Source organism: Schistocerca cancellata, chromosome 4 (assembly GCF_023864275.1).
Source record: "Schistocerca cancellata isolate TAMUIC-IGC-003103 chromosome 4, iqSchCanc2.1, whole genome shotgun sequence".
NCBI lineage: Eukaryota > Metazoa > Arthropoda > Insecta > Orthoptera > Acrididae > Schistocerca > Schistocerca cancellata.
This window is the reverse complement of record NC_064629.1, coordinates 891,533,373-891,549,853: the sequence shown is the minus strand read 5'-3', so window position 1 is coordinate 891,549,853 and position 16,481 is coordinate 891,533,373. Positions and strand designations below refer to the sequence as shown.

The following is a 16,481-nucleotide window of genomic DNA, read 5'->3' as shown; positions in this document are numbered from 1 at the left end:
TCATACCATACATCCACATCTTATACAAAGGTGAAATAAATAAATAAATAAATAAAATAAACAGCAATTGAAGCAGAGGATAGAAGCTAGCAGCTAGCAATCTGCATCACAAAGGGTGAAGTTAATTTTATCTGCAAGAAGGGTAATGGAAGTGTTTTCTTGGGTGCAAAAGAGGTTCGTCTTATTGGCTGCATCAAAAAACTAAAATAATAACTGGAAAATACTATACATGGCTTATGGACCAAATGTATAGAAAAACTCTATAAAAAAATTGAAAAATTGTGGAAGGAGGGCGGTGGGGGATAAGACATTCCATCAGAATGAAGGGGGTGGATATATGTTTTTATTACAGTGAAAAAATTATGATAGTCATGGATGCCCATTTTTCTGACTTTCTGAGATCAGACTTCAAAGATGGGAGCTCCTCACTAGAAAAAATATGTAAACTGCAATGATAATTTGTGTAATAGGTTGCAATATTGAAAAATAAGTTGATTTTGTACCTAAAAACATAATAATTGCCTGCAAGTCTGAGAAAATTTCACCTTGAGTCATTATGTAAAGGACGTCTACAGTTGCCCAATACCTCATTGTCCAACACATGTGCAGGAGGTTCAGTATTAGAAACTCTGTCAACAGATTCTTCATAGGTTAAATTTTGGCAGGTTAAAATTAATATCCAGCATCATTACTTGTGATTAAATGTGGCTACACTGATTTTACCCTAGTCAAAGTATCAGGAAATGACTCTCACCTCAGATGCTGCCCCAGTGAGGCTCAAGGACACAAAGAGTTTAGTCAAAATAATCTTATGCACTCCCTTTGATGTAAGTGAATGCCTCACCACAACCATCATTTGAAGGCAGAAAAATATGGTGAAAAATAATGTTTGCTTTCATAAAGAATCGAGGATAAAAAGGCAAATGACAGCTCAAAAGGTGGTAAAAAAATATGCATTTCTAAAAATAGTCACAAATGCAAAATTTTCACATCCACCTCACGTTACAGCCCAAAACTGTTTTTTATGTAATTTTGTATTTCCTCAATTGTCAAACAGCCATCTACGTACTTTTTTCATGCCATTGGAATCAGCTAATGTCTACAAAGCATTCCTGAATAACGTATTCAGTAACATATATCATGCAGCCTTTGCTAAGTGACATGAAAAAGATGATATCCAGAGTACTGAAGAAAGATGTGAAATTGTTTCAAAGTACTAGGAGTCCCAGGAGGAATCATCAATGTTCAGGGATACAATAGGAATGCTCTTATGAAGCAAAAAACTTCATATTGACTTATGCCCTACTCTGAATGGATTTTGAGGTAGAACACATTTAATGTACAGCTATTTTTGGGCTAGTGGTGTGCACATATGTGTCTTTAGAAGAGCAAATGACGGGGCAGAATTACTTGGATTTTTTAGAAAATTTGTTTGTTGAAAACCTTGAGGACATTTCTTTGGCAACATGGATTGCAATGTACTTCAAGCATGATGGAGGCCCTCCACATTTTACCTCAATCGTATTTAACAAACTCACTGGATTGATCACGGTAGTACAATTAACTAGCCACCAAGATCACCAGACCTTGGGCCATTCAGTTGTTGTTTATGGGGCTGGATGAAGTCTGAGGTGTTCAAACAAAATGTGAATATGCAGGAGGAACTGCTTTGTCACATCATGGACATGTATCCCTCATTATTGAACGGGAAGATGCACTCAGACAAGCAAAACAACATGTTCTCCCAAGAGTGCACAAATGCACTGAAGTTGATGGTGGGATATTTGAAGATATACTGTGAACTGTACAACAGCTGTACTGTTGTGTGTACAAGAATGCTTACAGGTGAATGTGTTAAAAATACATACTTTTCAATTGACACTTTGTGAAACACATATTGTAAAGTTTATTAACTGTTGTACATTTGTCAATGTGTAAACCTGACAATGTACTGAATAATACAGAATATAAGTAACAATCCACATTAAATGTGTTCTCTCTCAAAAACCATTCTCAACAAGGCATATGGCCATATAAAGTTTTTTGCTTCAAATGATCGTTCCTGTCATATCCCTTAATATTGATTATTCCTTCTGGGACACCCTGTATTGTCAACATTTAAAATTAATGCAGAAGAATTCAATGAATGCTTCCACATAACTCAGTGGAGATACATTCTACTTTCTTTCTTTTTATTCATACAGCTTTACTACTTGTCACCTCTTGTCAGCTCTGGTTTACAGTACATCTTCACATATTTCTTTTATCTGTACAAGACTTATCTTACCTTTCAGTGTTGTTGTATATTTTCTCCTGTTCATAGTTAATTCAGCAACTCCTGTAACATCATTATCAGAGTCTACATGTATACGAGTGATTAATACTCCTTTCCGATATGATGAAAATGGGGAAATCAGTGACACTGTTCCAGTAAGATTTGTTGACTCTGAGCTTTGCTCTAGTTCCCATAAACTCCTTACTGAAATGATGTTCTCTGGCATATACTGCAAGGAAAGAAGAACAGTTAGGCATTATTTTATAATAGTTTCTTTTAAAAATTAAGTAATAAGTGGAAGTTATGAATCACAGTAAACAAGATAAAATGACTGGATTTGCACAATCCTTGTACTTCAGCAAAAAGATCAATTAGTAAAGTGAAATGAGATTTAGCTGTTTTATTTGTCTCTTGAATTGTCTATGGCATGTGACTTTTCAGGCTTTATATTTTGTTGATCTGTTGCAAATACCCTTGTGGAGAGGAGTTGGATAGGGATGTAGGCAGCAAGTGCAGATAATGTACACTTCATCTGCTGATACTGCAGTAGACAAGACAGTGCATGTGACCACAGCAGCTGTTCAGAGCAAACTTCCAGTGAAAGGCAGTGCTGTAGTAGAGCTCTGCCCTGCTGGCCAAGGAGTTTGCTAAGGCGCCTTCTCAGCTTTGGTGCCAGATAATATTGTGCATTTTCCCCAGAACTTCATCAAAACAACTGTTCAGCATCATCAGGTGATGCTAGTACTTGCTGTTGCCACTGCTGCAAGACATGACTGATGAGACTCACATGGTGGCATTGAAAGTTATTGGGGCCACGAGCAGTTTTTAACCACATCAGTATCCGGCAGCTCTGTCGTTTCCCTATGCACACTCGTGGAAAGCCTCTCTTCAGTTCCTGGCAAGCTGCGAGTGCTTTTGCAACACATAGTTCCTACTCGTGGACCCAACAAATTTAGACACTGCCGTGTGAGTCTACCCAATTGCATCTTGCACCATTGATGACAGAAAATACTACCACAGACAATGTTAAACAGTTATTTTGATTAGATGTTGTGGGAATTGCACAATTTTATCCAGAAGAGTCACTGAGAAGTTTTTTGTCAGTCTAGGATATATTTTCCCTGTATGATCTTGCTGTATTAGATATAAAATCAGCTTCTCAATATTTTCATTACATGTTTTTACTGTAATGCTTAAATGAAAACTTAATTTCTTCAACAAAATGTAATATTTGAATATTAATTTCCGAATGTGCAAAGTAGCAAACTTTTCTGACATTACTGACTTATTGATTACATATTTTAGAAGAAATATAAATGAGTTATTGATGGTTATATGCAAAATAAGTAGAAATTTTTGAAAAATGTAACATGTTATATTTAGTCTATATATTTTTTAATCTGGTGATTAAATATATACTTTCAATGCCACAAAATTATTACACATTAGATTCATTCCTGAGACTAGGCAGGACTACACTTTTAACTCAAAGATAGAGGAGCTGCAATCTGAACCCATTACAGTAAGAAGAAATATAACTACTACCTATTTTTACACTATATGTAATGGAGGTTTCAAGTCCTAAATATGCTGTACACAGACATATTTACTCATTAATTCATTCACACCTAATATTCTACAAAACCCCCTCAAGTAGGAGAGCCAGCAGGGATGTGCCAAATAACACATTAATATGCTGAAGCAACCACTGAGCACTGCTGGCCATAACTTGTCCTCAGGAGGTGAAATATTTAGTATTGCCACTAGATACATATAAAAGTGCAAGTGGAAGAGAGAGAAATAAGTTTGCAAGGCTTAAAAATTAAGAGATGTCACTCAGGCTCCTGATGAGAGAGACCAACTTCTATATGCAAAGAGAGGGTCAGTGCTTTCAGGAAATGTGTTCAGTGCTAGCAAAATATGGACTAAATCACTCAATTCAAAGATTCTGAAAATTACGTAGGGGTAACTTAAGTCTTGCAGGCAACTCATGCTGAACTTTTCCATGGATCACTTAAGAGAATGTTGAATATGAAATCTAGTGGACAAATATCGGTGAATTATGCAAAGAATTTATGATGGCATCAAGGGTAAAAGTTAAGCATGTGTATTTCCAAATAAAGTCAATTATTCAGTTAAAATAAACCATGTGAAAAATGTATGGACAAAATTAGCAATCTGAATGAACTTGGAATGAATGCATAACTGTTGTGATGCACCGATCATTCAAAGTGCCGCCGTGCAATTACGCGCGTCCTCTACATGCGGCACTGTCTGCCAGCCATGCAGCAGCTGTGCCACCTAAGCGGGCAGACAGCCAGCATCCGCTACACTTGGACTTAGTGCAGGTGTGACCATTACTGTGTACACATGCTTTATGTGGTCTACTCGTTCTGTGACTTACATGTGTTGTGTCGTCTTTTGAAATATAAGTGTTCAACTTGACATTATAACAATTGGCGACGAGGATGGGATTGTTTCTTTTCATCATTGACCCACAAGTTTCCATGGCTACTTTAGAGCAACTATTGCAAGGTCTCATTGAACAGCAAATGCTTCTCATATCGGCAATTTGCAATTTCGTCGTGGCATCCAATGCGGGGCATTTCTCGTCGTTGTCTTTTCCTCCTTATGACAAGACGGCAGAAGACTGGTCTGATTATGAAAAACGTCTTCGAGAGCACTTCTTGGCATTCCATGACATGGATGAACAAACATGTAAGTCTCTGTTCCTTTCATGGATTTCACCTCAAATGTATTGATTGTTGTCGCAATTGGCTCCTTTGAAAGATCTGCGTCTTTGTCCTTTGCTGAAATGTGCTCACTTATGTCCATATATTTTCATAAGCAAACGCATGTGGTAGCCTCTTGTGTTGCCTTTTATCATTGTCAAAAACAACTGAATCAATCCTATCGCGCTTGGGCTGCTGAACTTCACGGCCTCAGTAGAAAGTGTCAATTTGTTACTGACATTCACAAAGAACCCTATGCTGATTCCATGGTATAGGATGCTATTATCCGGTCGGCGCCTGACAAAGAAGTGAGGCAACGTACCCTTCAGTTGGCAAATCCAACTCTCGATGAAGCCTTATCCATTGTGCAGTCTTTTGAAATTTCTCGTGCCGATGCAGTGCAAATAGATGTGTGGGGTGACATTGGGGAAATACAACTTCTGTGCACTGTTGACGAAGCATGTGGCGTGTCCCCGCCAGCCGACGTGGCCGCAGTACGCTCCCAAGCGCAGCCTTGGCCTAACTGTAAACAAACCTCTACGAAACCCACAGCAACTTCCTTCATGTCCACAGTGTTTTACGAAACATTCATGGGAGGATTATCCCCAACATTGGGCCATGTGTCACAGCTGCAAAAAGAAGGGTCATGTGTCATTTGTTTGCAAATCCGACCGCATACATGATGTTCATGAACATGACACTGATTCTGATTCTGTGTTGCCTGTCAATTGTACTTCTTCCCTTTCTGGGAAGTTATCCCTCACAGTCCAAATACTTGGTCGAGGCGTTCGCATGCAGGAGGATACTGGTTCTGCTGCCACTATCATCAAGTCTCAGATGTATCTTCAGTTGGGTTCTCCAACCCTATCACCTGTCACTAGGCAATTACTGACATACAATAAACAGAAGATTTCTCTCTTGGGACAATTTGATGCTGAGGTATCTTACAAATCTGTCATTCACACTGTTTCCATATTTGTGGTCAACCATAGTAACATGGAAAATCTTTTTGGTTTCGAAGCCTTTCGCATTTTTGGGTTCTCCATAGATGACTCTGTCAATATCGTCTCTGATGCCATGCCTTATGCTCAATTAGATTCCTTGTCGACGACATTTTTGTCCCTTGTTTCTCCAGGGTTAGGTCATGCAAACGATTTTGAAGCTCATATCAAGTTTTTTCAGGCTTGGCCCATTCCTGTGGCCCTTCATGATTGGGTAAAACGGGAGCTGGATCGTCTCACTGCTTCCGGGGTCTTGCTTCCTTTCACTTCAAGTGAGTGGTCCTCTCCTGTCGTTGTCGTTGCTAAGCCAAATGGTGATATTCATCTCTGTGGCGATTTCAAAGCCACTGTAAATTCTCGATGCCTCATCGACACTTACCCTATGCCCCAACCTCAAGAACTGTTCACTAAACTTGCTGGAGGCCAGTATTTTTCTAAAATTGACCTGTTATAAGCTTATCATCAATTTCCTCTCAATGCTGCTTCCTGGCAGTTTCTGGTCCTTAACATGCCTTTCAGCCTCTATCAATACCAACGATTGCCATTCAAGGTTGCCAGTGTCCCTGCTCTCTTTCAGCGATTCTTGGAACAATTATTGCTCCCTGTCCCTGGGTGTATCAATTACATGGATGACATTGTTGTCACTGGCTCCACCACTGAAGAACATCTTCAGAATCTCTGAACACTTTACATGTCTTACAGACTGCCGGTCTTAAGTGTAATCTTCAGAAATCACAATTTTTTCAGGAATCCATCATGTACTTGGGGGTTCAAACTCTCTCGGGATGGTATTCGTCCGATTCAGCAAACTGTCGCTGCGATCGATACCCTTCCTCGCACTATATCTGTTAACGAACTACAGGCCTTCTTCGGGAAAATAGCATACTATCACAGGTTTTTACCATCTTCAGCTTCTGTGGCTCAGCGGTTGCATCGCCTGTTCCATAAAAACGTGCCTTTTCACTGGTCCGCGTCATGCGACGCGGCTTTCCAGAAATTGAAGACTATGCTGAAACAGGCCCCGTGCCTGGCTACTTATTGACCTGGGCAACATCTCGTTCTTGCCACAGACGCCTCTCAATACGGGGTTGGTGCAGTCCTTGCGCACCGTTTTTCTGACGGTTCTGAAGAACCCATTGCTTGCGCCTCCAAAACGCTCACAGATGCCCAACGAAAATATTCTCAAATTGAAAAAGAAGCTTTGGCCATTATTTATGCTCTTCATAAGTTTGATGTTTTTCTTTATGGAACCAAATTTCATCTTGTTACAGACCACAAACCACTTGTTCCCTTGTTTCATCCATCAACGTCACTTCCCGATAAGGCTGCACACCACCTCCAGCATTGGGCTCTTTACTTGTCTCGTTTCAATTATGAGATTCATTTCTGGCTGACGGCTCAACATGCAAATGCTGATGCACTGTCTTGCCTTCCCATGGGTCCTGATCTGGCATTCGATAGGGACGAACTTTTGTGTTTCCACCTGGATGTTGCCGAGCAGCGGGTTGTGGACGGATTCCCCATCACCGGGGAGCAGCTGGCGGCTGCTACGGGTTCTGATCGTACGCTCTCCCACGTTTTACACTGTATTCAGAAGGGTTGGCCAGATCATCCATCCGCTAAGACTTCTGATCCGTTGTGGAACTACTACACTTTGCGCTACCGCCTCACGGCTAGGGATGATGTTATCCTCCTTTCCACCTACAATGCGTCACCATGTGTTGTGGTACCTGCGTCTTTGCGTGCTTTGGTCTTGCACCTCCTTCACCAAGGGTACTGGGGTGTTTCTCACACAAAATCTCTGGCGCGCCATTATGTGTACTGGCCTGGCATCAACTTTGATATCGCACACATGGTCGCTGGCTGTGGCCCTTGTGCGTCACAGGCCGCCGCACTGAAGTCATCTTTGTCACCGTGGCCTTCGCCTGAGAAGCCCTGGGAGCGCATTCATGCTGACATCATGGGATCTTTTTTAGGTACTTATTGGCTACTCGTAATTGACGCCTACTCTAACTTTACTTTCATTGTCGGTTGCACGTCGCCTACCACCGTGGCAACCACAAATGCTCTAGTTCGCATTTTCTCTTTGGAAGGCCTTCCCTCTACTCTTGCTACTGATAATGGTCCGCAATTTGCCTCTTCCAAATTTGCGGATTTTTGTGCTCGTCATGGTGTCATGCATGTCACGGCCCCTCCATTCCATCCGCAATCTAATGGTGAGGCTGAACGACTGGTCCGCACATTTAAGGCTGAGATGAGGAAACTCCTGACTTCTTCTGCTGCTGATGATGCACTTCTCCAATTTCTGGCTTCTTACCATTTCACCCTCATGGGGGACCACAGCCTGGCTGAGCTCTTACATGGACATGGCTCTGCACGCTACTTCAACTTCTGTGGCCTTTCACCTCACGGCCGCGGGTGCCTTCGCTTGGCCGGTTCACCACCGGCGACCTTGTATGGGTACGGGGATATAGCAGGCAGCCAAAATGGAGTCCTGGCTGCATCTTACGACACCATGGCCAATGCCTGTATGAAATCCAGACGGACACGGGTGTTGCAGTGTGTCATTCGGACCAGCTTCGGCCTCGGGTGCAGGCAACGCCTGTTCCGGATGCCGCTACACCACCTTCGGCTCTACCTGACGCTTGGGATCGTGGCATCTCTCATTACTCACAACGCAGCCCTCTCACCATCATCTCGGTGCCACCACAAGAACGGACGCCACCAGGAGACGTGCCCATGCAGGAACCAGATGACCATCATCTGTTGGAGCAACTCTACTCGCCTCCTTCTCCTACGGACGCCAACACATTGCCCATGTCTCCTCTTATATCAATCGGACTTGCCGCAACAGGTAGATTGGTGCACGGGGCCCCAGCAGATTCGACCCCTACATCTCCTGTCATCTCGACCCATTATGATCAGGGACACTTCAGTCCGTATGGGAAGCCTCCTCCTCGAGACTTCACTGTCGGTCAAACAACGCCTATGGACGTTAGCCTTCTACAGGCCACCTCCATCAAGACCAGTGCAAAAATTTCAAAGGGGAGGAAAAGTGTTGTGACGCGCCGATCAAAGTGCCACCGCACAATTACGCGCATCCTCTACATGCGGTGCTGTCTGCCAGCCTTGCAGCAGCCGCGCCACCTAAGCGGCCAGCCGGCCAGCATCCGCAACACTTGGACTTAGTGCAGATTTGACCGTTATCATGTACACATGCTTTACGTGGTCTACTCGCTCTGTGACTTCCATGTATTGTGTCGTCTTTAGAAATATAAGTGTTCAACTTGACGTTATAACAATAACTAGTTTACAGTTTATCATCAGTGCTTTAAAAACTGATATTGCAAAATTACAGCTCAAAAAAGTGAACTGACAAGCTGAAATTCCCACATGATGGTGGAAATGCAGGCCTGTGTAGTTCTCATAAATGAGGTGAAGAGGAAAAGGACAATGTGAATAAATCAACAAAAGAAAATTTATCAATGCTGACAAATAAGAAACCAAGCATAAATGTGAACAATGCAAATCTGCCAACCTAGAGGTGTGCTGAAGTGTTAAGTGAAACAACACAAAATGGCTTCCAGACTGTAAATTCCAATAGCAAACTGTTTGAGCTTCCAGGCAGCCACGGCCATGGTCTTATCAATAAACTAAGAGAAAAAACTAATATATATTCATGTGGTAGAGTGAAACTGGGAGCTCCACTTGGTGAAATTAAAAAGATGATTGCATCTACAGAGGTAAAAAATCTGCAGGATAAAAGACTTTGTCATACTTCTAGGAGGTTCTAATGATGTACATAAATGTGAAAAGGTGAGTGCTATACATGATCTTAAAAAGCATCTGAAAAATATCACACATACAAATGTTGTAATTGTGAACATTCCATATCACCATGATCTTGTGAACAGTCATGTGTCAATACAATGTGCCAATAATCAGTTTGCTAAAATCAGCAGACATTTTAAAAATGTGAAATACATTGATCTGAGTAATATAGAATATATATTCCACACAAAACATGGACTACATCTGAATGGCTTAGGTAAAGAATATCTAGTTAACCTGATAAACAAGGAAATAAAAAAAACACCAAAACAACTTCAAAACCAAACCAACAGTCACAATACCATCACCAGACCCAACAGGAACAACAAAAACAACTCAAAGAAATGTACAAATGCAAGAACCATCATCAGCAGCAGCAAAATACGCAAAAAAGACAAGGAGTCAGCAGAAACAACAGTGGGTAGTGAAGGGCACAACAAGAAAAGTATAGCTCCTCATCATCCAAATTGTTTTTTAGACAAAGACACAAGAAAAATGAGAAGTCTTCAAGGTAAGAAGTGCTCAGTGTTCCTCAGTTCTCCACCACAATACCCAATCCATAAGAAATAATGCGCAACAGGTAGAAGTGGAACTGCAGACTACTGATAGCTCATTTGTTTGCATGAAAGAACATTGGTGTAGGGAAGCTGAAATTACACATGTAGCTCTAAGCTAATATAATCTCACATGCCACTTTAGTAGAAACACCATGAGAGGTGATCATGTATATATGTAAAGGAAGGGGTTATGTATAAAGTTAGAAATGACGTTTATTTCATTAAGTGGAGAAAAACATGTAGAAACATCAGCTATAGAAATAAGAAAGCCACACGTTATAAAGACTAACTATATTATGTATTACTGTTCTCTCAGTGGAGGCATAGATACATTCATAGCAAAACTAATCCAAGTATTGGACATGGTTACTAACCCTAAGGGTAAAATTCTCATTTATTAACACAGACACAAGGATAACTAAGCATTCGGCATCGATCATTGAGCATATACTAACTGATCCGAAAAAAAGAAAATTGTGATGTTATTGTAGGTAACCTGGGCCTTTCAGATCATTCCAGTCAGCTCTTAAAATTAAACATTGCTGTAGAAAACAAAACTAAAATACTCACACATAGAATGTCCTTCTCTAAGCAAGAAAGGGTTAAATTTACCATTTAAATTAACAATGAAACATTGGAAGAAGTGTACATGGAGACTAGCTTGGCTAGGATGTTTTCAAAGTTCCTATCAAAATTTAAATGCAGGTTTGAAGAAGTGTTTCCGTGAGTACTATGAGTCACTAAAACACGAAACAAAAGTAACTGGGTACCCAACAGAATACGAAAATCCTCTGTAATCCTCAAACACCTCAGCAGCATAAAAAACAACCAAAATCATCCTGCATTTCAAAAATACTGCCAAACATACAAAAACATATATAGAAAAGTTTTAGCAACAGCACAAGTATGCGATCTGAAGTTTTTCTGGCATATTTCAAATTTGAACAGTTCTTGGGTATCAGACCAGGTAGCATCATAATTTCTCCACAATATTTTGGCAGATGTACATGCTGCCATCTTCAGGTGGTTCCTGATGAATGTTGTACTGTTCCTCTCAGCACCCTATATATGTTAGCCATTACCCCCTCCACCGTACCTCTCCTGGTATATTTTGTGTGACCCAGCTTGCCATCAGGTTTCCATTTCACCAGGACGCCAAGAAATGGTAGGGCACCATCCTGCTCCATCTCCATCGTGAACTGTATGTTGGGTTGCAGCAAGTTGAGGTGTTCAAGAAATTTATTTAAGCTGTCCCGTCCATTTGACAGGACAGAGAGATGGCGTCGCGCATGGGATGCCTGCTTTCAACGATTATAGCAAACTTTTTGTGGAGAATTTAGAGGAGAAGGCACTAGACAAGCCAAACAAAAACCAACTTGTTTCTTCTGCTACGTGGATGACACATTTGTTGTTTGGCCACATGGATGGGGCAACTTAAATGAATTTCTCGAACACCTCAACTCGCTGCACCCGAACATACAGTTCACGATGGAGTTGGAGTACGATGGTGCCCTGACATTTCTTGACATCCTGGTGAAACGGAAACCTGACAGCAAGCTGGGACACAGTGTATACAGAAAACCTACACACACCTATTTGTACCTAAACACTTTCAGTTGCCACCACAACTCCCAACATGAAGGCGCTTTCCACACACTTATTCACAGTGCACGATCGATCTGCGATCAGGAAAGCCTTCCGGCAGTACTGCAGCACCTTGTGACAACATTTCAGAAAAATGGGTACAACCAGAAGCAAATAAGACATGCATTCAGACAAACTGCGCCAGGAGAACAAGAAGAAGAAACAGAAGAACACAAGTCATTGGCGTGCATTCCGTTTGTCGGAAACACCACAAGAAAAATTGGTAAAATCCTGGGGAAACAAAATGTGAAATGTGTATTCTGACCCCCTGCAAAAACCTTGACTGTACTGGATTCAGTGGAAGATGACCTAGGCCTTCAAAAGCCAGGTGTTTATCAAATTCCCTGTCAGTGTGTAAAATCATACATTGGGGAGACAGTCTGCACTGTAGAAGAGAGGTGCCGCAAACACAAATGCCGTACCTAATTACGCCAGGCCACTAAATCAGCCGTGGCTGGCTGACCATTATATAAAGACTGGCCATACTATGGACCATGGAAAAACAAAAATACTCTGTCAATCCTCCTACTTCTGGGACTGCGTTACTAAAGAGGCCATCAAAACACGACTACAGGATAATCTAATTAATAAAGACAGCGGCCCTCAACTTAGTCAGGCTTGGAACCCTGCCCTCAGCCCGGAGAGAAAGATGAGGTCCCAGAGATTGAGGACTGCCCCCGACTGTGGCAGCAGGGAGACTGCAGACTCCAGTTCAGACCCAGGCACCACTTCCCCCACCACCTCCAGTAGTTGCCGCACTGGCCGCACCGAAGACACCAGGAGAGGAACGGTGGAGGGGGTAACAGCCAGTATATATAGGGCACCGAGAGGAGCAGCACAGCATTCATCAGGAACCACCTGAAGATGGCAGCGTGTACATCTGCTGAAATATTTGGGAGAAATTACGACACTACCCGATCGGATACCCGAGAACTGTTCAAAAACAGCACAAGTGTCTCAAAATGATAAAATTACAGAAAAGGCAGAAAATAAAATAAAAGTGGCCTAGAATGTCACCACACAGATGACAAATGGAAAAAATACAAAACAGGTAAACATACAATTAGAGCATAATTGTAATACAGTACATGATCCCAAAAAAATTGCAAACTATGCAAATCAATATTTCAGCATCATAGAAACAAGTTACACCACAAATTAAAAAAAAATACAACCAGTACAAACACTGAACTACGTTCCAAACACAATGACGCTGCAACCAATCACTTCAGCAGAAATAAGCAATTTTGTTTGGAATGTAAAAAATAAAAACTCAGCAGGTACGGATGAAGTGCTTGTGTGCTTGCTGAAGGACCATATATACAGTATCAAAGACCCTACAGTGCACATCTTAAATGAATCATTCACCACAGGTTTCTTCCCAGAGGCACTAAAGCATGTGAAGGTCTTGTCCCTATGTAAGATAGGAGACCATGTAAATATAAAAAAATTATAGGCCCAGCTCTGTCCTGTTGCCATTTTGAAAAGTAGCAGAAACCATAATGAAAATTAGACTCATGTGGTACCTACAAAGCAAAATCTTCTGTGTAAAGAACAGTTCAGATTCAGGCCTGGTAGAAGCACACAATCAGCTATACCACATTTTACAAATGATGTTCTGGAAGCACTAGATAAAGGAGATCATATAACAGGCATCTTCCTTGACTTCAGAAAACCATTCAGTAGGGTATACAATGCAGTTCTGTTAAATAAACTGGAAGCTCTAGCTATAAGAGAAATAGCAAATTAGTGGTTTTGTTCATACCTAAAAAGCAGAGTGCAATGTGTAGAGATCTTTCAAACAAACTGCTGTCATACCATAAAACACATTTTTTTACCCAATACATTAACATTGGAGCCCCCAGGGAAGCGTGTCTGGTCCAATACTCTTCTTGATATATATCAATGATTTTCTCCAGGGTATCAAACATGGTGAAATACGTATTATGATAAAAAGTAACAAGAATACTCACTGCACTGAGCTGTTTAAATCTATGGGAATTTTGATTGTTCCATGTGAGTACATATTGCAAACAGTGATCCACATTAAAAAAGCCTTTTATCAGGAAAAGGACTCTACATGAACATGGAACCATATCTTCCCACAAATTACATCTCAATAGAAAATACACAACAGAAATCTAAAATAGTGTGCTATGTAATGGAATTAAACTATACAATAAAAGTTAGATATAGTGGGAATTAGTGAAATTCGGTGGCAGGAAGAACAAGACTTTTGGTCAAGTGAATACAGGGTTACAACTACAAAATCAAATAGGGGTAATGCAGGTGTAGGTTTCATAATGAATAAAAAAATAGGAGTGTGGGTAAGCTACTACAAACAGCATAGTCAACGGATTATTGTGGCCAAGATAGACACGAAGCCCATGCCTACTACAGTAGTACAAGTTTATATGCCAACTAGCTCTGCAGATGATGAAGAAATTGAAGAAATGTATGATGAGATAAAAGAAATTATTCAGGCAGTGAAGGGAGACAAAAATTTAATAGTCATGGGTCACTGGAATTCGAGAGTAAGAAAAGGGAGAGCTGGAAACATAGTAGGTGAATATCGATTGGGGGTAAGAAATGAAAGAGGAAGCCATCTTTTAGAATTTTGCACAGAGCATAACTTAGTCATAGCTAACACTTGGTTCAAGAATCATAAAAGAAGGTTGTATACATTGAAGAATCCTGGAGATATTAGAAGGTATCAGATAGATTATATAATGGTAAAACAGAGATTTAGGAACCAGGTTTTAAATTGTAAGACATTTCCAAGGGCAGAAGTGGACTCTGACCACAATCTATTGGTTATGAACTGTAGATTAAAACTGAAGAAACTGCAAAAAGGTGGGAATTTAAGGAGATGGGACCTGGATAAACTGACTAAACCAGAGGTTGTACAGAGTTTCAGGGAGAGCATAAGGGAACAATTGACAGAAATGGGGGAAAGAAGTACAAAGTACAGTAGAAGAAGAATGGGTAGCTTTGAGGGATGAAGTAGTGAAGGCAGCATAGGATCGACGGGAAGTGCGAAATGGCTAAGCAGGCATGGCTAGAGGAAAATGTAAGGTTGTAGAGGATTATCTCACTAGTGGTAAGATAGATACTGCCTACAGGAAAATTAAAGAGACCTTTGTAGAGAAGAGAACCACTTGTATGAATATCAAGAGCTCAGATGGAAACCCAGTCCTAAGCAAAGAAGGGAAAGCAGAAAGGTGGAAGGAGTATATAGAGGGTCTGTACAAGGGCGATGTACTTCAGGACAATATTATGGAAATGGAAGAGTATATAGATGAAGATGAAATAGGAGATACGATACTGCGTGAAGAGTTTGACAGAGCACTGAAAGACCTGAGTCGAAACAATGCCCTGGTAATAGACAACATTCCATTAGAACTACTGATAGCCTTGGGAGAGCCAGTCCTGACAAAACTCTACCATCTGGTGAGCAAGATGTATGAGACAGGCGAAATATCCTCAGACTTCAAGAAGAATATAATAATTCCAAACCCAAAGAAAGCAGGTGTTGACACATGTGACAATTACCAAACTATCAGTTTAATAAGTCACAGCTGCAAAATACTAACACAAATTCTTTACAGACAAATGGAAAAACTGGTGAGGGGCTGACCTCGGGGAAGATCAGTTTGGATTCCATAGAAATATTGGAACACGTGAGGCAATACTGACCTTACAACTTATCTTAGAAGAATGATTAAGGAAAGGCAGACCTATATTTCTAGCATTTGTAGACTTAGAGAAAGCTTTTGACACTGTTGACTGGAATACTCTCTTCCAAATTCTAAAGGTGGCAGGGATAAAATACAGGGAGCGAAAGGCTATTTACAATTTGTACAGAAATCAGATGGCAGTTTTAAGAGTTGAGGGGCATGAAAGGGAAGCAGTGGTTGGGAAGGGAGTGAGACAGGGTTGTAGCCTCTCCCCAATGTTATTAAATCTGTATATTGAGCAAGCAGTAAAGGAAACAAAAGAAAAATTCAGAGTAGGTATTAAAATCCATGGAGAAGAAATAAATACTCTGAGGTTCGCCGATGACATTGCAATTCTGTCAGAGACAGCAAAGGACTTGGAAGAGCAGTTGAATGGAATGGACAGTGTCTTGAAACAAGGATATAAGATGAACATCAACAAAAGCAAACTGAGGATAATGGAATGTAGTCAAATGAAGTCAGGTTATGCTGAGGGAATTAAATTAGGAAATGAGACACTTAAAGTAGTAAAGGAGTTTTGCTATTTGGGGAGCAAAATAACTGATGATGGTCAAAGTAGAGAAGATATAAAATGTAGACTGGCAATGGCAAGGAACGTGTTTCTGAAGAAGAGAAATTTGTTAACATTGCGTATAGATTTAAGTCTCAGGAAGTCGTTTCTGAAAGAATTTGTATGGAGTGTAGCCATGTATGGAAGTGAAACA

General features: G+C 40.8%; 1 protein-coding gene across 1 annotated transcript in view; it reads right to left on the bottom strand.

Moving 5' to 3' along the window:
- LOC126185051 (uncharacterized) overlaps nucleotides 1-16,481 on the bottom strand; it is a 707,909-nt gene that overhangs the window by 452,717 nt on the left and 238,711 nt on the right. The window contains exon 29 of the mRNA XM_049927806.1: nucleotides 2,288-2,504. Coding sequence (XP_049783763.1) covers nucleotides 2,288-2,504 — 217 coding nt within the window. The remainder of the gene's footprint in view (nucleotides 1-2,287; nucleotides 2,505-16,481) is intronic.